Source organism: Anomalospiza imberbis, chromosome 19, assembly GCF_031753505.1.
Source record: "Anomalospiza imberbis isolate Cuckoo-Finch-1a 21T00152 chromosome 19, ASM3175350v1, whole genome shotgun sequence".
NCBI classification, from domain to species: Eukaryota; Metazoa; Chordata; class Aves; order Passeriformes; family Viduidae; genus Anomalospiza; species Anomalospiza imberbis.
Window position 1 is genome coordinate 11,517,003 of NC_089699.1, and position 20,361 is coordinate 11,537,363.

The 20,361-nt window shown below is 40.8% G+C and overlaps 1 protein-coding gene across 3 annotated transcripts in view; it reads right to left on the reverse strand.

Annotated features, from left to right (window-relative positions):
• Positions 1–20,361, reverse strand: part of TEX2 (testis expressed 2) — a 45,164-nt gene that overhangs the window by 19,929 nt on the left and 4,874 nt on the right. For 2 of the 3 annotated variants that reach the window (XR_011005253.1, XM_068209763.1), the window contains one exon: positions 4,395–6,049. Coding sequence is in view for 2 of the 3 variants with exons in the window: in XM_068209763.1 (XP_068065864.1) it covers positions 4,395–6,023 (1,629 nt within the window). In the remaining variant the exon portion in view is untranslated. Of the gene's footprint in view, positions 1–4,394; positions 6,050–18,583; positions 18,694–20,361 lie in introns of those variants that run through there. The other variant, XM_068209764.1, reaches the window with a different exon arrangement.

Sequence of the window (20,361 nt, forward strand, 5' to 3'; positions counted from 1 at the left end):
TAACAGCCTGCTTGAGATGGCACTGTGATGAAAACAAGGAGTGATTTACCCATCAAAATCTTGACTTCCCTGTGCCAAAGTAAGTAAAAATCCCTCCTGCTTTTCTGATCCCTACCATGTGCCCAGGCTTTCCAGTTCAAACAAGCTGATTAGCTGTACAGTCTGCCAAATACACAATTCTCACACCCTGTAGTGCCTTCCCCTGCTCACCCATAACCCAACAGAAGTGCAAACACAACACAACCACCAGGTTATCAGCAACTGGAGAACCAAGTTCACGTTTAAGTGTTTGGGGTTTTATTTTCAGACAACAGGCAGGATGAAAGAGACAGCACATTACTGCAAACCCTCCTTGAACATAAAATTTTAGTTTTCTAATTTCTAAGGATGAAGTTTCATCTTTGCACTCGATTTTCGTGTTATTTTGTTACTGAGGTACACTGCACGGCTGACAGTAAAATGTTAATGCTTCACGAACGGTGATTCTTCGCTCTAATAATGAATCTGAAAATCTGTGGCAGCTGTGGGAATTTTATCTAACAGCATTAAAGGAGGTAACAACACCACCTGCCTTCTCACTTCAGTGCTCTTCAATTCTGTAAATTGTTTCACCTAGCTTAAAAAACACTGAGAAGTTTATCCAAGAAACCCCTAAAGTCATTCCAGAATTCCTGCGCTTTAAGAACAATTTCAGCAGAAATACCTCCGCCTCTCTTTTTGCAAAACCAACCCGGAACAAAAGATTCACAGCCCACGGAAACCGTTTTGCAATGCACCCAAACAGAGGAATTGTGTTACCATAACGTGCTAGCAACAGATAAATTCTCCCAACTACTGAAGCAACAATGGATTTCCTTGTGTAGGAGAGGAGTGACTGTAGGATCGGTCTTCTCCGTTCTAGTGGAGTTGTTCAAATAAGAAGTTTAGTAATTCTGGGAGGACAATGACCGTAGTCATATGCCACTGTGCAGCTGCTGGCCATTTACACTGATCCTGTGATCTCCATTTCTAAAGGTCAGCAGTTGCTCCACACTCCCAGCTGAAAGCAGGAGAAGGTGCCTGGTCACCAGGCTGGGAAGCCCCCTGGACACGGAGCGGCTCCACGGCCGGGCAGCGCCGCGCGTTCCCAGCTCAGGTCACCGCTCCAGTCCACAGCTGCTGCCACTGCCCAGCCCTGGAACGCTCGGCTCCGTGGGACATGGCCACCTGCAGGAACACTTTCAAAAGGCCCCTCAGTTTAATTTTCCTCTTTCCTGACTCCTGCCTCCAAGTATTTTATTTGAACTGCAGTTCAACAGAATAGTTCATGTAAGAACTGCACAGTCAGGCCGTGTAGGCACCAACTTTTTAGTGTTACTTATTTAAGGATTCAGGTGTGTTACAACATAACCTGAGAGGGGAGGATAGGGAGAACTGCAAAAGATCCTTATGAACGACCCAGAGGGCTGGGGGCACAAACCAGGTCTGTGGGTAAAAATAAATTAAAATCATTACTTATGATACTTTCAAATACATAAATAAAATAATCAGCAAAAGCCATTTTCACATTACAAGCCCAAATCTGGATTAAAGCTGTCCCTAAAGTTTCTTAGTGATATTAACTGGCTAATAGCCATTATTATTAAATGATATAATCAAATGCTTTAGCACCAACATTTTTTCAAGACTGTTGATCACTCAAATCGCACAATTCTATTACTATCCCTCTTATTACCACTATTTTATAATACTTCAATAGTATTTTGCTTCATAAATGAGGGAAAAATACAATGCATTTTTGGAGCTTCTCTCACAGGGAATCCAAAGACACAAAAAAAGGTCTGAGGTAGGAGAAGCAACCATCACCTTAAATGGAAAAAACATTTTTCTGCCAGAGGCCACTATCAACCATGAAATCCTGAGGTTGGTACTCAGGAATAGTACGCCGATAAAAAACCTCCTCTTTCTATACAGCTGTGGCTCAAAGCCTCCACTTCTCCAGCAAGCACTGCCACTGTGTTCTCCTAAAAGTTCTTTCTAATGGAAAGGGTAAATTTATCATTTTCATTTTAGCTGTTACTTAAAACCTTTCCTATCAGCCAGCACAACACAAGAGAATGCACAGTTGAAAAGTCAAGAAGGAAGTTAGAAAAGACTAATGGATTAAAGAAGGAAAAAATGTGGACGGGAAAAAAAAAAGATAAGAGGGAAGCCAGAGAACTGAAAGCTATGGGAAGAGGCAGACACAAAAACATGCAATGAAGATGCAGGGGTTCTGTGCATTTTCTGGTGGGAGGCATGGTTTCCCCCAGTACCAAGGACATTTGAGTGAAGTAAGTACAGACACCTAGAGAAACACACACTTAGCAGCACAACATTTACTTTTTCCCACTGCCAGGAACACTTTTGTGGGAGACAATAACCTGTTCAAGCATTTCAGCAATTTCTGAGGGGAATTTTGCACTAGTTTTCAAAACCTAGGAAATGCAAACTTCTCAAACAACATTTACATGGGGGAGAATGCACACATACTTGTACAAAAATAACTTGACAGCAGTTTGGCAGAATCCCAGCTCCGTGAGCCCCATATGAAGGGATCTTACTCAGAGCATTTATCATAATTGCACAACAGCAGTCCAGCCCAGAATACCAGACCAACAAGTTCTGGAGAACATTCTTATGTAAGATCATCAAGTTTGATTTCCCTATCTTCCCCTGAGTTTTGTTACAGATTAAGACTTTAGCTGCCTTTTCAGAGGATCTAAGCTGTCCAGTACTCATTCTGACAGATTCAAACAGAAAATAGTTGTATGAAGTGGGAATAATAACCTGCAATCTGCTAAATCATATTACATTATATTCCACTACAATATGGGCATCAAGCTGATATGTAAACTCCTGAAGCATTTACATATTAAAGACAATTACTTTGTGTGTTATGAGCACAAAAAATACTCATCAGGTCACAAAAACCATTAATCTACATTTATGCAGACTTCTCTGCACTGTTCATTTCTTGCCTACAGCCATTTTCATCAGATGTAACTCCTCAATAAAGGCATTAAAATATAGTTTAAATGTTCCTGAGTAAGAGCTGACATCTCAGAGACAGCCTAACACCAGCCAATAATGAACATCAGGATCTTTACCAGCTGTCAAGTATCGAGGAAGGGTCTGGGCTCCAAATTACAAGGACTGAAGTGAAAGTTTGTAACAATTTGTACTTGGCAGTAGCGGGTAATTGAATTGGGCAGACGGGAGTGTTCAGTCTGAATTCACTACAGCAAATAATAACCACAACTCATATCATTCCTAAAAAAAAGGAACACCAAGATAGAATAAGGGCTAGACATGCAATTGCCATGGTTATGCAACAAAAGTAGAGTTTTATATTCTGTTTCTGTAACTTTTCAGTTACCTAAAGACACATGAAATTAGCCATCAATACATTACAGATTCTACAGTATATACCCATCTGAATTTAAATTAATAAAACCTTTGTGCTATTACAATTGGGGATTCATCTTCAAAAAGCTCAATTTAATATTTACACAAATACAAAAAATGCCTCCACAAATATTCTGATAAGCATGTGATATCAAGTGAACGTTACACCACCAGCACTCAGAAATGCTTCTGCTGCACATCAGAAACCAGTAGTTTTACTGCTCAGAATTCTGCAATTGGGAAAATATTATTTTAATTCATCACAGATGGAGATTAGGAGGGCAGGACAGGGACCAGAAGCACTAAAGGAGCAGAGGGGTTGGATGGATCACAGCTGGACAGGCAGCAGTGACACACGAAGTGACAGCAAACTTGCAATATCTCAGCAACAAGTGGAGGGCAGAGAACAGGTAGGAGAAACTTTCATTCAAAACCCAGCTCTCAGACACATTTTGCTGAACTGTAATTCCTCCTCCCATTTCAATTAGCTCATGTTTGAGGATGACCCATATGCTCTCCAACTCTCTATGCTCTACTTGAACACAATGCTTTTGTCTCTGCTTATGAACAGACCAGACAAACAAATGACTGCCTAGACAGCAAAATATCCCAGAAACAAAATACATCTCCCAAGGTGCAGCTTCAAGCACAAATGTTATTTTTCACACTAAACTCTGACACTACTTGCTCTCAGTAGTTCAGTTGGATCGTTTCAAATCTATCAGCAAAGCTATTTGCCCTTTTACTTTTGAAGAAATTCCATTTTCTACTAATCCCTAAAGACACTGAAGTCTTATATATTCTTGGATACTAAAGCATTCGTGCCCCTGCCGAAGTGAGTTGACCCTAAAAACTATTTACAAACGGGGACATTTCAGCTCATTTACACCCTCAGGATAAATCTAGTTTACTCCTTCTACCCAAAATAATGCACACAGACACACACACACAAAATGCCAGGACCTCACCTTCAGTATTTCAGGTTCCTTGATGTCTAGAGCTCCTGTATTCCATCGCGTTTTCATGCTTTTATGCAATTTGAGATATTCATGAGTACGTGGAATAAGAAGCCAAATCATACAGATAGCTACCATAAATCCAAGGGCCATTCCAAGTAAAAGTCCACTTAAATAGCCAGGGAGAGGGATAATAAGGTAAGCATAGACTAACAGTATTAGTAAGTATAAAGTTTTCACTGGTATTTCAGACCGTTGCACATCCAGATTATTTTCATCTTCACTACTGAGCACAGTAACAGTTTCCTCAGTCATCTCGGGCTCCACCACAGTTTCAGCAGGTTTATCACTTTTGCTTTCCTCCTCTAGCAAGAAAAAGTCTTCAGAATACAGTTCACAAAACTCCTCATCCTCCCTGCTCACTAGTGCAGACAACAAACATTTTTCAAGTACAAGTGAAGGTTTTGACCCCACATCCTTTGTGCTTGCCGACTGAGAGCTTTTGGTCTCCATCTCTTTTGCATGTTCTTCTGCCCCTCTTGACTGATCGCTCTTTGTCAGGTTAAAGTCACCCCCAGAGAAATCCCCTTCCGAATCACACTCCTCTTCCTTAATGCTGTAGTTGTTATTGCTTTCCAAATGGCCATTCAAACTGGAAAGGTTTGAGAGTTCTGAAGCACTTGAAGATAAGGCTTTGGGCCTGTGGCTACTACTTTCATCACCCATTATTTTACTGAGCAGCTGAAGAGGCTCATAGATTACCTCAGAAAGGCGTCTTTTTGTATCTTCAATTTTAGCCTCCATTTCAGGTACTTTAAAAAAGGAACGAGTGTCAGAGGGGGATGTTAATGGAGAGGAGGGGGCAGTTTTAGAATCGCCACCTGTAGCTCGAGGTTGAGTGAACTGTTTGAACAGATGTAAGTTCAGTTTCGAGTCAGGTGGTCTGTAAGACACAGCTTCAGACTCCTGTTTAGAAGTGTCTGTAGACAGAGATTTCACCAAGGTTTTCATTAAGTGTCTGTGTCGCATTGGTGGGGTGGGCTCTTTTGGTTCCACTTCTGTTGAAAAGGACTTGACTAACCCCTTAAAAGGCTTTGAACTAGAAACTGTGGATGATCCGCTAGAGCAGGCAACTGATCTGGAAGGGGATGAGGATGGGGAAGACAGACTGGATTTCTGTTCCACAGGTGGTGCTGCTGCACCTGATGCGCCAAATGTGTGACATGAGTGTGACGATGGAGACAGGACTGGTGGCACTGCACTGACTATTTGGGATGGGGAAGGAGAGTCCAACAGCTTTACAGCTTCTGCAGTTGGCAGAACTGCGGGCGATGAGGACAGCGGTGATGCAGAGTTGGCCATGTTAAGCGAGGTAGCTGGACCAAAAAGGTCATGGCCGCTATGCTCAAAGCAGAGGTCTTCCTTGGCTTCAAGTGCTGTTACAATGCTTTGGTCATCTAGTTCCTCGTCAAGAAACTCTTTAAACTCCTCTTCCTCCTCTTCTTCCTCCTTCCCAAATGCAGAGAAATGAATTGTGATGGTTTCTCGGGAGACGGATCGTTGGACCTGCACTTTTGGTGTTGACTGCTTTGAGGACATTTCACCAGTTTTGTCTGCATGGCTACTGTTCCGACTTGTCATTGCAGGTTCCAGAGATGTGTCAGAGTCTGGGAAGAAAACATAACACCACGTTAAATGCATTTTCCCCACTTCAAATACCTTTATTTTCAAGCATTAAGTCAAACACAATTTTACATAGAAAAAATGCCAAACCAATTCACACTGACCAAAAAACAAGAAGCAGGAGATGCCTATGCTGAAAATTACAGACCTAGGTTACTGTGTGCTACTTAACATATTTCCACATACCACAAAATGGCAATATTAAAATACACCAGGCTGTTAAAATTATCTTCAAGTGCCCTGAAATTACAGTTCATCTCTGAAGCACCACCTTACTCTTTTCCCTGCCAGATGTACCTCTGAATTCCAGAGCCCCATCCCACCCCAACACACTGAAATTCTTCACTCCTAATTCTCAGTCCCTTCTATATGCAACACTTAATGTTTTATATTTTATAAATAAAGAAAATTTGAACCTCAAAGCAAGGTCAGAAATATGTAAAGGTGTGGGGAACACGTTATTTAAGCATTTTATTGACTCATGAAAGTGAATTTAGCATATATTTTCATGGAGAGGAAATAGCATGCATTTAAACCAAGGCACTGGTTAACTGGACCATACACAGAAATGGATCAGGAATTACAGGATTAGCTCTGCCTCACCAGCTGGGAGGCAGCACTTTATCTCCACTGCCAAGACAGCGAGTTTACCACTTCAGTAACTGAATTATTTTTCAGAAGCTGTTAAAATGCTGTAATCAAACTGTCAAGCGGAATTAATGCGAGGCCTTTGCTGACGTTTAAAGAGCCGTTCAGAAGAATGATTATTTGGTGGTGAAGAAATTGCACTTCACAAACAGTTGTGATATCAGATTGTATTATCCAGCAAGCCAGTGCCACCTGCTCGGCGTCATCTTCCTACTGAATATTGTAGCCCTTTCTACTTCCTAGCAGAGCTGCTCATGTACTCATTTGTTAACCTGTCACTAAACTAAGCTGGGTTAAACATTTTAAAACAGCAAATCTTTGCTACACAGCTTATTCAGAGCAAGTATCTGTCCACAGCTTCCTATGCACCATGTTGTCCATTTTATGGCTCCTAAATTGTTGACAATTCCTTGCTTCTTCCAGCATTTGTGTACTACCCAAGCAGGCTGTACAGAAGGGGCTGGATGTTAACCTGCTTCATGCAAAGCCTTCAGAAATTTCATTTTCCGTGTTTGGTTGTTTGTTTTTTTAAGTCTCATTTCTGCTCCATGTGACAGAGAGCCAGTTTGGGGTCAAAGGACCAAAAGAAACATTCAGACCCAGGTCAAACTTTCAACTGACATCTCACCCTTGCTTTGATGACTGCTTAGGAGACAAAAATTCTTCCTGCCTTCAACTTTTACCGTGGAACAGTTTTCTTCTGTCCTCCCCAAAATCCACTTGACCCATCCAAGTAGCAGCATTAGCAGAGAACTTCCAGTGATGGAGTTGTGCCTCCAGCCCACGTGGAGGGCTCAGCAGGTTGCTACCTTTCTTACTGCATCTGTGGATCAAGAAGTTATTTACCCAAATATTAAGAATTCTCAGCTACCTGAAGTTTACATGTACACTTCTCAGTCACCTGTATGTATAACTTGGTGAGTGCTAAGGTTGGTAAGAAATTTGGTCTCTCATTTCCCTGTTGGATCAGCACACCAGGGAACCACCAGCAGACAGAATCCATGCTTCTGTCTGCTGTCCACCACAGACATGGTTCCATTTCACATATTTCAGACTTCAAATTACCAGATTTTTTTGCACAAACACACCCAAATTTATTTTGGAGAGGGGAAAAAAGTGCTACTGGACAAAATACGTATCCAATCTCATTTCCATAGTACTGGGCCATCAGCTATCACACATGTTTAATACTTTGGCCCAGTTGTGAAACTGCAAAACTAACACACCAAAATCTGAAAGTACAAAAACCCTACACATTTTCCAGGTCACTGAGCCATCACAACACTAAACACTAAGGAAGGAAAAAACAAACTAACATCAAAACCCCACAAGTATAATGACAAAATCCCCTTGCACTCAATGCCGTTGGCATCAGTTTGACCCTTTCTCTTCTGCTGTTCAGCTTCAACCATTTATCAATAATCTAGGAAAGCAGGAGAAACAGATTAGCAATTCCTCCCCCCACAACAGCATTTTCACGTGGCATTTTGTGTCAGCTAGAACTTCATGGGTTTGGATAGCTCTTTAGCACACTGTGTTTACACTGAACATTAATTAGCTGGTGTTTAAACACCAGTTGCCACGCTGTGCTAATGCAGTGCTAATGACCTGAAACAGATGAACTTCACTTGCACACACCAAATGTACCGAAAAGAGATTTTACTGCTTACTGAACAAGCAAGATTTTCTTAACATCATGATTAACTTAACAGAGAAAGGAAGAAAATTCTCGATTAACCGGTGTTTGCCTACCTCAAGCATGTTACTGTACCACAAATTATGTCATATAAAAGAACATGTTTCCAATCCATTCCTGAACACAATCTCGGTTTTATTGTGGAGGATTTAGGCTTTTGTTTTGTTTTTTCTTCCCAAAGCAGATGCTGAGAAATTTTTCCTTGACAGCTCTTTCAGTAGGTGTTAGGTTTTGATAAAGCTATTTCATCAGGCTCTTGAACCATACATTTTTACTCCTTAAATAATTTTAACAGATTCACTTCTTACTCATTTCTGGCAACATTTTCCTCACTCATTTCTTTCCCCTTCTCCTCAGCTCCTCTTCCAGCTTTTTGAAAACCTGATGTTCCAGCCTCACTATCTGAAGTGGCACAATTCCAAACTGATTGTTTGCAGATTATATTAGTACTTGCAGGAACACAGGTATTCACTGGTCCTTCTTTTGAAGGCCACACTATTCCCCATTCTCTGGCTGCCTCTTCAAGGTTTTTCTGTTGATTCTGAAGATGCAAGGTATCAGTTTTATTTATGTGGCAGGCAGATCTGAGTAACAGTCTTACATCCTCAGGCTTCAAATAATTCAGAACATGAACTTTTACCCAGAAGGGAAGAAGGCTGCTCAGAAAATAATTCCTTTCCCCCAAAGGTCTGAACTTTGAATGCTGTTGCAGGGTGGAACGAGATAGCTGCCAACCAACTGCTGCCATTTCCACTTCTGACCTCAAGGCACTGCATCCCCATCTCTCACAGAAGAGCAGTTTATAATCCTCACCCACAGGCATTGCTTTTAAAGCTCCAGCAACAGGAAACACTGAGGCAGGCAAACAGGGAGCACAGCTGCCTGGGACAGACAACATTCCTCACCCAGCCCTCTCCTGTGAGCAGGGAGGAAGCAGTGCTGGAGCTGAGGTCTTTGCCTGGGTGACAACACATCTCCAGCACGCTGTGATGCACCTGGTGACAGACAGGGATACCCCGGGAGAGGCCAGGAGCGGGTTAGGCCATGACACCTCTTCTAAGTGTCACTGCAGTAACTGTGCTCTCCCCAGGAATGACTAATTGGGAGTTCACAGGAAGAGCCAAGCACCCAGCAATGTGTCCTCCTGCCCAGCACATAAACACCCTTCTGCTCCCTTCTTCTGCAGTGGACAAACACACCCCACCCTTGCTCAGCTGCGCCCCAGAAAGCACCTGTTCACAGCCCTGAGGAAACACACAGTCCATCCAAGAGCCTTAGACAATTATCCCACCAACTTTATACAGCAAAGCAATTCTCTGCATATTAACAATGTAGAAAGCGATTCAAACAACAAAGCAGCAAACTAGGAACTAACTTAAAAGGTCAAAGTTGCATATATCACACTTAGTCATAATCATTTAGTTGGAGAAACAGGCCAGATTGGGTAACTAAATTCACATGCTTTGCAGCAGCCAACTACTCCAATCACACTGCTATTACTTATTACAACATCTTCCTGAGGGGGAAAGGGTACACAGTACACTGTATTAGCAAAATGCTTTCAGAAAAACGCGCAGCAAGGTTCAGCACTTGTATTTTTGTTGCTACTAAACACATACCAAAAAAAGTGTTTTCCACAAAACAGAAATTCCTTTCCTCCTAAGTAAAGGAAAAGCCTCACAGGTTATTAAACAGCACTGCAATACTTTCCCCTGTCTCTGTCAGCTGCACCAGAAGAACAAGTCCTAAACGCTGTTCAAGAAACAACTAATCTGATTACTGATAATGCTACAATTCAACTTCATGCAGATTGCCACAGCTGTTCACAGGGAAAGATGTTTCTCACTGGGTATGCCTCTGCTTTCCCCAGCAGCCCTTCTGGGCCATCACTCGTCCAACAGGCAGCTCCTGCTTTGGCAGACTGGGAAAAACACCCAGTTGCTCTTTAGGATTCATGGGGCCTTTTTATCATTTTGGGTTACATGACAGTAATTTTCAAGTGTCAGACTCAAAACAGGTAGACACTTCATACTCTAAATCTACCCTCCATTTGGCAGAAGAAGAAGCAGTATATTTGTTTTAGACAATCTCTGCAGCCTACTTATGGAGTGAGAGATTTTATACTAACAGAAACAGCACCCCACTAACACATTACAGTCATGTTCCAAACCAGGCCAAGCAGCACATTAAATCTTTCTCAGACAGGAAACACCTACACAAGGCAATATGATCTTAAATTCATATTTGCTCCCAGAAATTCTAGATTCTGTATGATTTACTAGAGATTCAACCAGTATCTGCCTTCCAACACTGAGATATGTGGGAGAACTGCTGCAATTCTTTGTACTTAATTAAAATAAGTAACAGAGCTCTCAGCATCAGACAAAATTTCCTGTTAAGAGTAAGAAGTCTTCATTTCAGGTCTTTCAAAAGGAAGCACAGTATTAGTGAAAAGTACTGCTTTGCCACAGAAGTATTCTAGAAAGCCAGTTCCCATTTAGCCCAGAATGCCCTCCCTGAAGCAGAGAGCACAGCTGCTGGGACATTATCTGTCACATGGACTTCATCTCATTCAGCAGATCTGTATCATAAGACAAAAAAATGAAGGGATACAAAATGCAAAATTCAACGTTCTTTCCTATCCCCATCCAAATTTCTAATTATGATCAATTAAATTCCCCTGGCATCTCCATGAGTTAATGTATTCCATAGTTAACATCCATTGTTCCTTTTACATCCACTAGTCATTACTTTTACATGAACTACAGAGCCAGGGGTGGTAATTACTATCACACAATAGCCCTGTGAAACCTTCCTGTCAGGGATCCAGTTACCCAGCCTGGAGATAAAGTTTTAAAGCTCAGTTTCCATCAGGAACAAGAAGGAAGTTTCCTTCCCTTTCCAAGTTCATGCAACAGGATTTGAGATACAGAGGTGGGGAGGACAAGAAAAAAAAAAAAGAAAACAACAAAACCCGTTTCAAATCCAAGGGCAGAAATGAAAAAGTTGATATCAATATCCAGTACTATTAAAAGACTGTAGTCAAAGGTGTTGAGCAGAAGTCAATCCCAGATCATAGCCAAAACTGAGGGTGCCACCCACCATGGATCATAACACACACACACAGCACATACCCCTGCCAGAGAAACCCAGGTCAGCACAACTAAGCTGGGTGAGAGCCAAAACACCTCCAGCAGGAGACCTCTGAGCATCATTAAAAAATCCAAACATTTCTGTGCAAATGCTTTTAAGTTCAGAAAAATTTGAGTTCAATAATCTGCATTTAAGTGTGCTCAGGTATACTTAAAAAAGAGAATCCTAGGCAAAATTTTAAAGTCTTGTCAATGAGATTATACTTTTAATGAAAATAGTAAACCTATCAAAGAGATGAGTAAGAGTCATTTTAAGTCCAGGACAGTAAAGTCAAATTAAATTGCAATGGCAAGTAAGGAGTGTTCAAAACTACTGGAATTTTGGTGCAGACAAAATTACTGAAATTTTGTTGCTGCTGCTGAGGTCCCCAAGCTTGTCTTTACAACACTTCAAAAACAATCAAGCAAAAATTGTTTAATGCTAGCTAAGCAAGTGTATTCTATATTAACATTTTCCCCAAAGACCTAAGAAAGGTCAGCTACCACATTAGTTCCTCTGCCTTTACTGATAAAAGAATAATTATTTCCTATTCTCCTTCCATGACACACCACTTACCAAAACTCTAAAAGCTGCAATAGTCTCATTTTAACAAACACAAAAAAAACTAAGCAGTTAAAGGTTCTCCAGAAACTCAGAAAAATCTAATTTCTTCTTATTTAATGATTTTCTGAAGCCTGAAGTGAAGCGGTATTTTTAAGAAATACAACATTTTCCCTAACAGAAGAAATAAAATAAGTTTTTAGGCAAAGCTCTGCTCTTTGGAATAAATTCAAACTGCACTAGAGTATAATTATATTAAAGAACATTCACTCCCAGTTGGCACAATAATAATGAATAAAAATTCTAGTACATACATAATACTTTCTCCATTCACATGCTCTCCTCTTATGAACTATATTCTTGTTTATCATTTGGAATTGCAAGCAACAGATAGCACTTTTTCCTTCCAAAACCCTCCACATTTAACAGCTCAAAGGGACCTTTCATTAGGTTCCAGAACAAAATAAAATAGTAATAACCCACCACCATATCCCCTCCCCTCGCCCTCCATCACAGATTTTGGGGTTTTAGCCACTTCCTATAACATATATATTGCCGTCTTTAAAATTATGTTAAAATATGTGGTTTTTCCAGGTAGCTAACTGATGGCATCAAAATTACCTAAAAAACTCATTTGGCCACAAGTGAGAAGAGAAATGCCCCAGAAAAAGACAAGTTTATAGACCTAAATCTGAAATTTCTGCAGCAAGGGATTCAGAAATAGACACATTAAAACAAGGGCAAACTCAGAGCCAGCCTAAAGCCAGCTTTTCCCACTTTTCTCAAACTGCTGGGTTCTCAAAACCCCAACAACGGTCTTACAGTTCTGAGCAATAAATATGTAACTGCTGCATTTGCTCTCTTCTAAAAGAGAGGAGAGTCTACAGCAGAACCTTCTGGTGCTGCACAAGTTCTGCACCTCAACAGAACACGCTGGGTTTCTGTAATTATAAAGCATCAAAAGTTTACACGTAAAAAAATACACCCTGTGGAAAGGGTAAATGGTGAGGATAAACTGTGCAGAATTGTAACTTCCTCTCTTATCGCGGTGGGAAAAAAATCACCTCCTCATAAATCTGATAAAAGATTATCTAAAACCTTCATGGATTAGTCCACAGCTGAAAACTCTGCCCACATCTCTGATTAAATTAAAGGTCACTATGAAATCTTTAGGGGAAATTTTGACCGAGTGACTTAGAGAAAAGCATGTTTCTACAATTAAGTAAAATAAGGTGCCCTGAATCCTAAATTAACAAGAGCTTATCAGAGTTGTTCTGCAGGCTCTTTTTTTCCCAGTGCAAATGCACATCAATAGGTAGAACTGCCTACAGGTAGCAAGCGAGCATTCTTCTTACATTTACATTCATTTCCCTAACAAAAAAATTACAGCGCTAACCACAGTACCTGCCAAGGTAAAACAACCATCACATACCTTCATATGAAAAGGTTTTAAAAATAAACAGGTTTGTCCACATGAGGCTGAGCTCAGATACAGAGGAGCAGCACCAATTAGTAACTCAAACTCTAGGTCCCCATGTAAGATGTAGTTATGAGAGATCATTAAAAAAGGAATGGAATCTACAGATTTACCCATAGGTATCTAAAGACTTTTTTTTTTTTCGGGGGATTTTTAATGATCAATCAAATTTCATATTTCTTATGTACAGCCTTCATGTTAATGTCATGCTCTGCAGAAGATTAGCATGCAAGGTGCCTGGTGGCTTTTTAAGCTGACAGGACAAAGCACAGTACACAATCATAGTTTCCTTAGGTCACAGGGATGTTTTCAAAATTACAGAAGGAGATATTCTCTGGTATTATTAAATAGCTCTCAAGCTTTTAATACTTAGAAGTATTTCGTTTCAGACCTAGCACATCCTTAAGAAGCAAGGTAATAACTCTTCAAATCAAATAAACAATTAGAAAAAAACAGGAAAATATCTACAGACCAGGCAGCTGGCACAAAGTGAAACAAGAACAACAAACCAAAACAAGGCTATTTTCAGAAAGCTTAAATTGTCTAAGGAAGGGAGGAGAGCTACATTTACATTTAATGAAAATAAAGTACTCATACCTAACTAGAAAGGCAGTTGTACTTAACACATGAAAATTAATTATCTTAAGGCACCTGAAGATACAGAGCAAGCTGCAAATATTAACACAGGGAACTGCTGTTAGAGGGCACATTAATTACAGTTGTTCACCTCCTTGCATCTCATCTACCCAAGGAAAAGTGTCTTTGATAAATGCAGAAAATGCATTTATGACAGGTCAGGATTCCTCAGAAGGTTCTGCAAGCATAATCCCCAGAAGGTCCAAAGGACAGAAAAGGGTAGGAAAAGGCCAATAAACAGGATTTCAAAACATGCAAGTCTTTCCAGAGCTGCCATCAAGTTTTAGTTAGGTGGGACAAAAGTAATTCAACCCAAAAGTCAAACTTCTCTGTAGTTTCTTTAAAACAACTGTTCCCAGCACCCAAGAGAGGCAGTCCTGCCAATCACTCCATGCCATGCAATGGTCTCTCCTGTCACTGGATTCCATGAAAAAATTAATGGAGAAAGGTATTACCAGCATTCCCTGCTACCTGGAAACTGCAAAAGAAACATAATTCAGCACCACATGAACAGAAAAGCTCTTTGTCATCTAATTTTGGAAGAAAATGGACTAGAATTCCAGACTTCTCTGAAAGCCCTGTGTAGGTAATCATGTTATTTTTAGTTTCAGTATTATTAGGAGGGTTAGAAAAACTTTGCTCTGACTTAACCTGACTGAAGAGCAATGTTCACACAGATTATGGAACAAGTAAGATCATAAAGAGTCACTAACACCTTTAAGCAGCAACAGCAAAGACTGAGAACCACATTAATGCAGCTCTGGAATCACACATATTCTAGCAAGAACTGTGCAGAGATCATAAACTACTGATGACAGCTTCTGTGCATAAAATACTTAAACTTCTAATTCATAGAAAGATCCATAGAAGGCTAACAAAACAAACTCTAAAGAATCCTTGTCCTAAGAATAGCCAGAAAATAAAATGTCAGATTTAGAATTGGCGAGTACCAGACATTTCTCCCTCTGCTTAAGGCAACACTCATCTCATTCAGATTTATGTTCAACTCAGATACCTAGAAACTAAAATGCAAAAGTTCAGCACCACTGTGGCTTTCCAGCTGGAGGACAGAGTAACAAGCACAGGACAACATCCAAGACACTGAAATGGAACCCAGATGGCCCCAAATGACCAGAATTTCTACCATGCTAAGGACAAAGCATTTTGCTCATTAACAAAAGCCAAAATCCCAAGCAAATACACAACACAAAAACACTGCAGACCCTCCGTGAGCACAGATATTAAGTGAGGCTCAATAAAAACATTAGGACAGACAACTCAGACCTCCCCAGCTTCCCAAATGACTGTCATGATGTAAGGGCTCCGGGGAGCTTTTCAGCTGGTCAAAAGCTTCTAGAGCCTTGCAACTATTACATACATTTCACTATAATCTCTCCATGACTAACTCTGAATTAAAGAGTAGCTTAAGCATTTTATTATTAAAAATACTGGACTATGAGACAGACACAAAAACACTCACTCAAGTGCACAGGGTTGAAGCAACTATACAATTCCTAGTTATTCAATTACACTACATTCTAATATTTCACAAAATCCACAAAAGCAGTAAGGCAAAAACCAGTGTGTGGCAAAAGCATTCCCATATGTGTTTTCATGTAGATACATTTTCTTAGTTTCCCCACAGTATTTATAACTCTAAGCGTTTCAAGGTGTAAACTTCTTATTTGACAGACATTGGCAAGAATTTTCCCTGGACTTTGTTATTCAGAACATGAAAGAGGCCTTGCCACAAACAGCACTGAAATCAAAGGCAGCAGCTCCATCTGCATTCCCCTCTGTTTCTTGCATTACACACAGAAGAGAGAGGTACTCAATGAATCAGTGAAATTTATTGAAGCTTTCTGGTGGGTTGGTTTCAGGTTATTTTTCGTTTTTTTTCAGGAGCAATGGAGGTAACTCCTATTTCTAACAGCTGCAATACACTTTAATTGCAACATCTGACAGGTCAATTACAGATTGCCTGACCTTAACAGCTGCTTTACAGGCCTGACTCCCATTGAAACCAACTGAGTCAGAAAATGATGAGCACCTCCCACAGCATATTTTTTTAATGCCTAATTGCTAAGAAACCATGGGAGATAGATATATGGAAAAAAAAAACAAAAACAACCCAGCTTTGCTGGCATTCTGAATTTAAATGATCATTTCACAGGAACATAAAGACACCGTATTGCTCCTAAGGAGAAAGGAAGTCAGTACACTGAGAGGGTAAAGTGAGGTCTGTGGGCATATGGGGATCCTTCCTACTCTGTTTTTCTCTCTCAAAATGTGGTACTGATAACAAACCTGGAAGGATCATTAGTCATGTGAATACTCAAAAAAAAAAAAAAAAAGGCAAACAAAATAAGATACCCCAACACGGTAATTCCCCGTGTGAGTCAGGCCACCAGTGTGAAATTACAGAAAAATTAAATTTTTCTTAACAGGTTTAAGTTCATTACAGGTTTTCTGAACTTTTCAGCACTCCTTGAGAAGTGTTCTCGCCCATTACTCATTTTCTCTCAACCTTTGCTCCTCTATGGTATAATTCAGTCATCGCACACAGACACAGGTCCTTAACTTAGTGGAAGGCAGACCAGTACAATGAGACTTCTGTAAATAAAATCACTCCTCCAAAACTCTGTTTCAGAGAGGCACATACTAAATTTTGACCAGCTTCATAGGGACCTGTAAAACACACACACAGTTCTCACTTCTGAGAACATTAATCAGCATAGTTGTCTCCAGGAATTTAATCTGACAACCTCACAGGCTGTAAAGTAAAAAAGTCAGCAGGTGGGTGTCTTGTAGCAATACACACCAGAATTCACCAGTTACCTGTTGAATTCACAACACAATATGAACAGCTCAAAAATTTTAATGACTTTTTAAGAACTCCAGTTCTACTTTACATTCAAGCTGTATTCATGCACACTCTCTACTGTTGTTCTCTTTTGCAGTTACTTCCTTGTAAAAAAGAGCTAAACTCTTCCCTTTCTTATCCTATATTTTTTATTCAATAAACAGGTATCATCAGTGTAATTTGCCCAGGAAATGCCTTCAACACCATAAAAGTTTCTACTACTGCATTTAGAAATATTTTTTATAGTCTCAACCAGTAAAAAAACAGTTAAGGGTGAATGCACTCCCCTCTATGTGGGTTACATTTTGTGCACACACATGCACAGAAAGGGAAGTGTCATTAAAGCAGCTTCAAGGAAATTAATTTTAGGTCATCAATTTTAAGGTCTTGATTTGCTGGGAGATAAAAGAACAGCAAAAGCCACCAGATGGATTCAAAAGGGCAAAGGGAAATAAGTGTCTTTGAGCCATATCCTGCCTTGTCCAATTACAGAATTATGTAGGCAAGTCCAATTTCAAGCATAGGGCAATGTTCCTATATCCATGCTTAATTCATCCACCAGGCATTTGTTTATCAAAGAGAGCCAAGCTCTGAATTACAAGCACCCTGAGTAGGTTTGTGGGTATGCACAGCACATACTCATCAGGGTGTGGGTGAGCAAAGAGGCTTTTAATTGTTCAGAGAGGTCAGGGCTGAGAAGCCAAGCAGGAGTGGCAGCTCAGGTTGTCTTCCAGGATAAGGTGACAAAACAGTGAGGACTGAAGGGTGAGGAAGCTGCTCCCATCCCTGAAGAGCTACCCCTGCCCTGCCCTGTACAGCAAAGGCTTTAGACAACATTGGTCACTCTTTTGGGGAAACTGAGCAGCGCAAGTGGAAATGCACACACGGGATGAAAATCTCTCACCTCCATTCCTCACCACAAGCTCCTCTCTGTGAAAAGCAGGAACAGCCTCCACACTCCCCCAAAAGCTCTCCCAGCTCCGCGAAGGATCAGAAGTGTTATGCCAACAGACAATCCCTTCCTCAGCAGCCCGAGATCTGAACAGACCACACAAACCAGCATTGATCTGGCTGGGGTTACTGGAGGAGGAGGCTCGAGAAGCCACTGCTCACACCTCACCCATTTTTGTCCACAAAGACATGTGCAAAACAGTCAGTCCATGGCATTTTCATTGGTAAATGCACTGCTTAGGGCAGCTGGATGGAAGAAGCAGATTAAAAAAATATATCCCGAGAAGGAAAAACCACTCATGGGGCAGCACCACGATTTACTCATTTTTATCATTTTACTTGTGAAGTTTTAATGTGGAAGAAAGAATGATAGCTAGGATGTAGATAGGATTTAAAAGTGAAACTGGAAAGTTGGCCCAACTCATCAGAAAAGCAAAGGTTCACAAAATCTGTTTAATACTCCAAAACCATTGCCAATCCACATCTCAAATCTGCACGATAAAAGAAATGGAGAGCCAAACAACTAAATATTTACGCTTTTAAATACAACACACCTCTTAATGCATCTTTTCAGACACTCACAGAGTTTTCTGAAACTGCCAGGCACTGCTTTCAGCTTGCCTGAAATCTCTCAGCAGTGTTAAGGTTTCTGGGAACACTCAACCTGTTGTCAAAAAGGGAATGATAAAAGGGAATAAGGGGAATTACAAAATAGGAGAACGTTTGTATGCACAGCTGGTCTGTTCTCCATCCACATCTCTTGCTACTCGCTAAAAATAACATACAAATAGAAGAGTAACACTTTTTTATTTCCTATAAAAATACTTTTGTAAAGTTGTCACGCATTTGCTCATAGAGTTTATTCAAAACCTGGCAGAACATTTATTAACCAGCACGCTTCTGAGTTGACAGACATTCAGGATTATCTCCCCCTTAGTTCTTTCCACTTCTCCTAATTCCTTTGTTTAATACTTCAAGTTAAGTTGAAAAGGAAGAAGTGTGGAAATGATTAGACAAAAAGAAATGCTACTGAGGAGGTCCTACAAAGATAAGCCTTATCAAACGTCACAGCAGCTCCAAACAAGTCAAGAGTTGTACAGATCACTTTCATTTCCCACCAAAGTACATTTATTTATGTGACCAACCCCAAGTATTACACAAGAGTACTAGGAAAAAAAGTGAAGTCCCTCCAGGCAAGAGGGATGACAGACACATACTAAGCAAGCAGAATGGCAATGCCTGGCTTGAAAAGCATTCAGAGAGACTCTCCACCTTGCCCTGGCCACAGTGGGGCAGGGAGATGGAACAAGAAGTGGGAGGTGACAGCAGGCAGGGCTGTGGGAATGCTCTGCAATGCTCTGCTCTTGCAAGGGCATCACTCCTGGCCTTAGCCAGGGGAGTCTGGGATGGATCCCTGGCAGAGCCCAGCGCAGGCAGGCTCTGGATACCTGGGGCTTCAGAGGATAAGGAAGCAGAACATGCTGCAGCTCGCAGGCAGGAGACAGCGAGCACAACTCGGACAACTTCCACTGTCTCTCCATGTCACATGTTTGGTGACATTTCCTACCCAAGCTCCCACAACACAGGCGTGTGAGCACCGCCAGCTCCGTCCCCACACAGAACCCTCATTCTTCCAGCCTGTCTGGGCTCATAAAAACAAACAGTTTTCTTTTCTCAGTCTTAATCCTGACTGCCAGGGAAACAAAATGCTTTTTACATCTCTCTATTTAATTTCAGATCAGTACTTCACTGCAGCTCATGACAGGTAACATTCACATTTCACTCCTCTGCCATCTGCTTTGAAAATTCCAGTATCAAAGGAGTCCCTACCATTGTGCTTATAATTTTGCAGTCCTATTTTACAACTGAAGTGTAATTTAAACAAAACACATGAAATCCAGAGTAAGATCCAAAGTCTTGTTGCATTGTCTTCTATTTCCACTATTAAAACCCAACACAGCAATTTTCTGGACCAAACAGATCCTTTAAACAAGCACTCCAATGCCTGAATAGCCATTTTCATACTCTTGAAAGAGATCCTGTTCTAAGCTTGAGCATCCCGTCTTCTCAGAGCTCCAGGATAATAATCCTACAGAATATGCAACGTAGTCACAGCACTAAGGGAGATTCTTCTGCAATAGTCCTGTCATCCAACACCAGCAGGGTCAGAGAGCACAACACTTTATAAACCACTGAGACACTGGGTAATGAATATTAAAGCTTGGTTCACACAGCGATTCATTTCCACGGCCCTCCTGGCCTTTATGGGGAAACACCACTGTTTACCATGTTTATTGATCTTCTGCTATCCATTGTCCATCAGTCCTCTTCC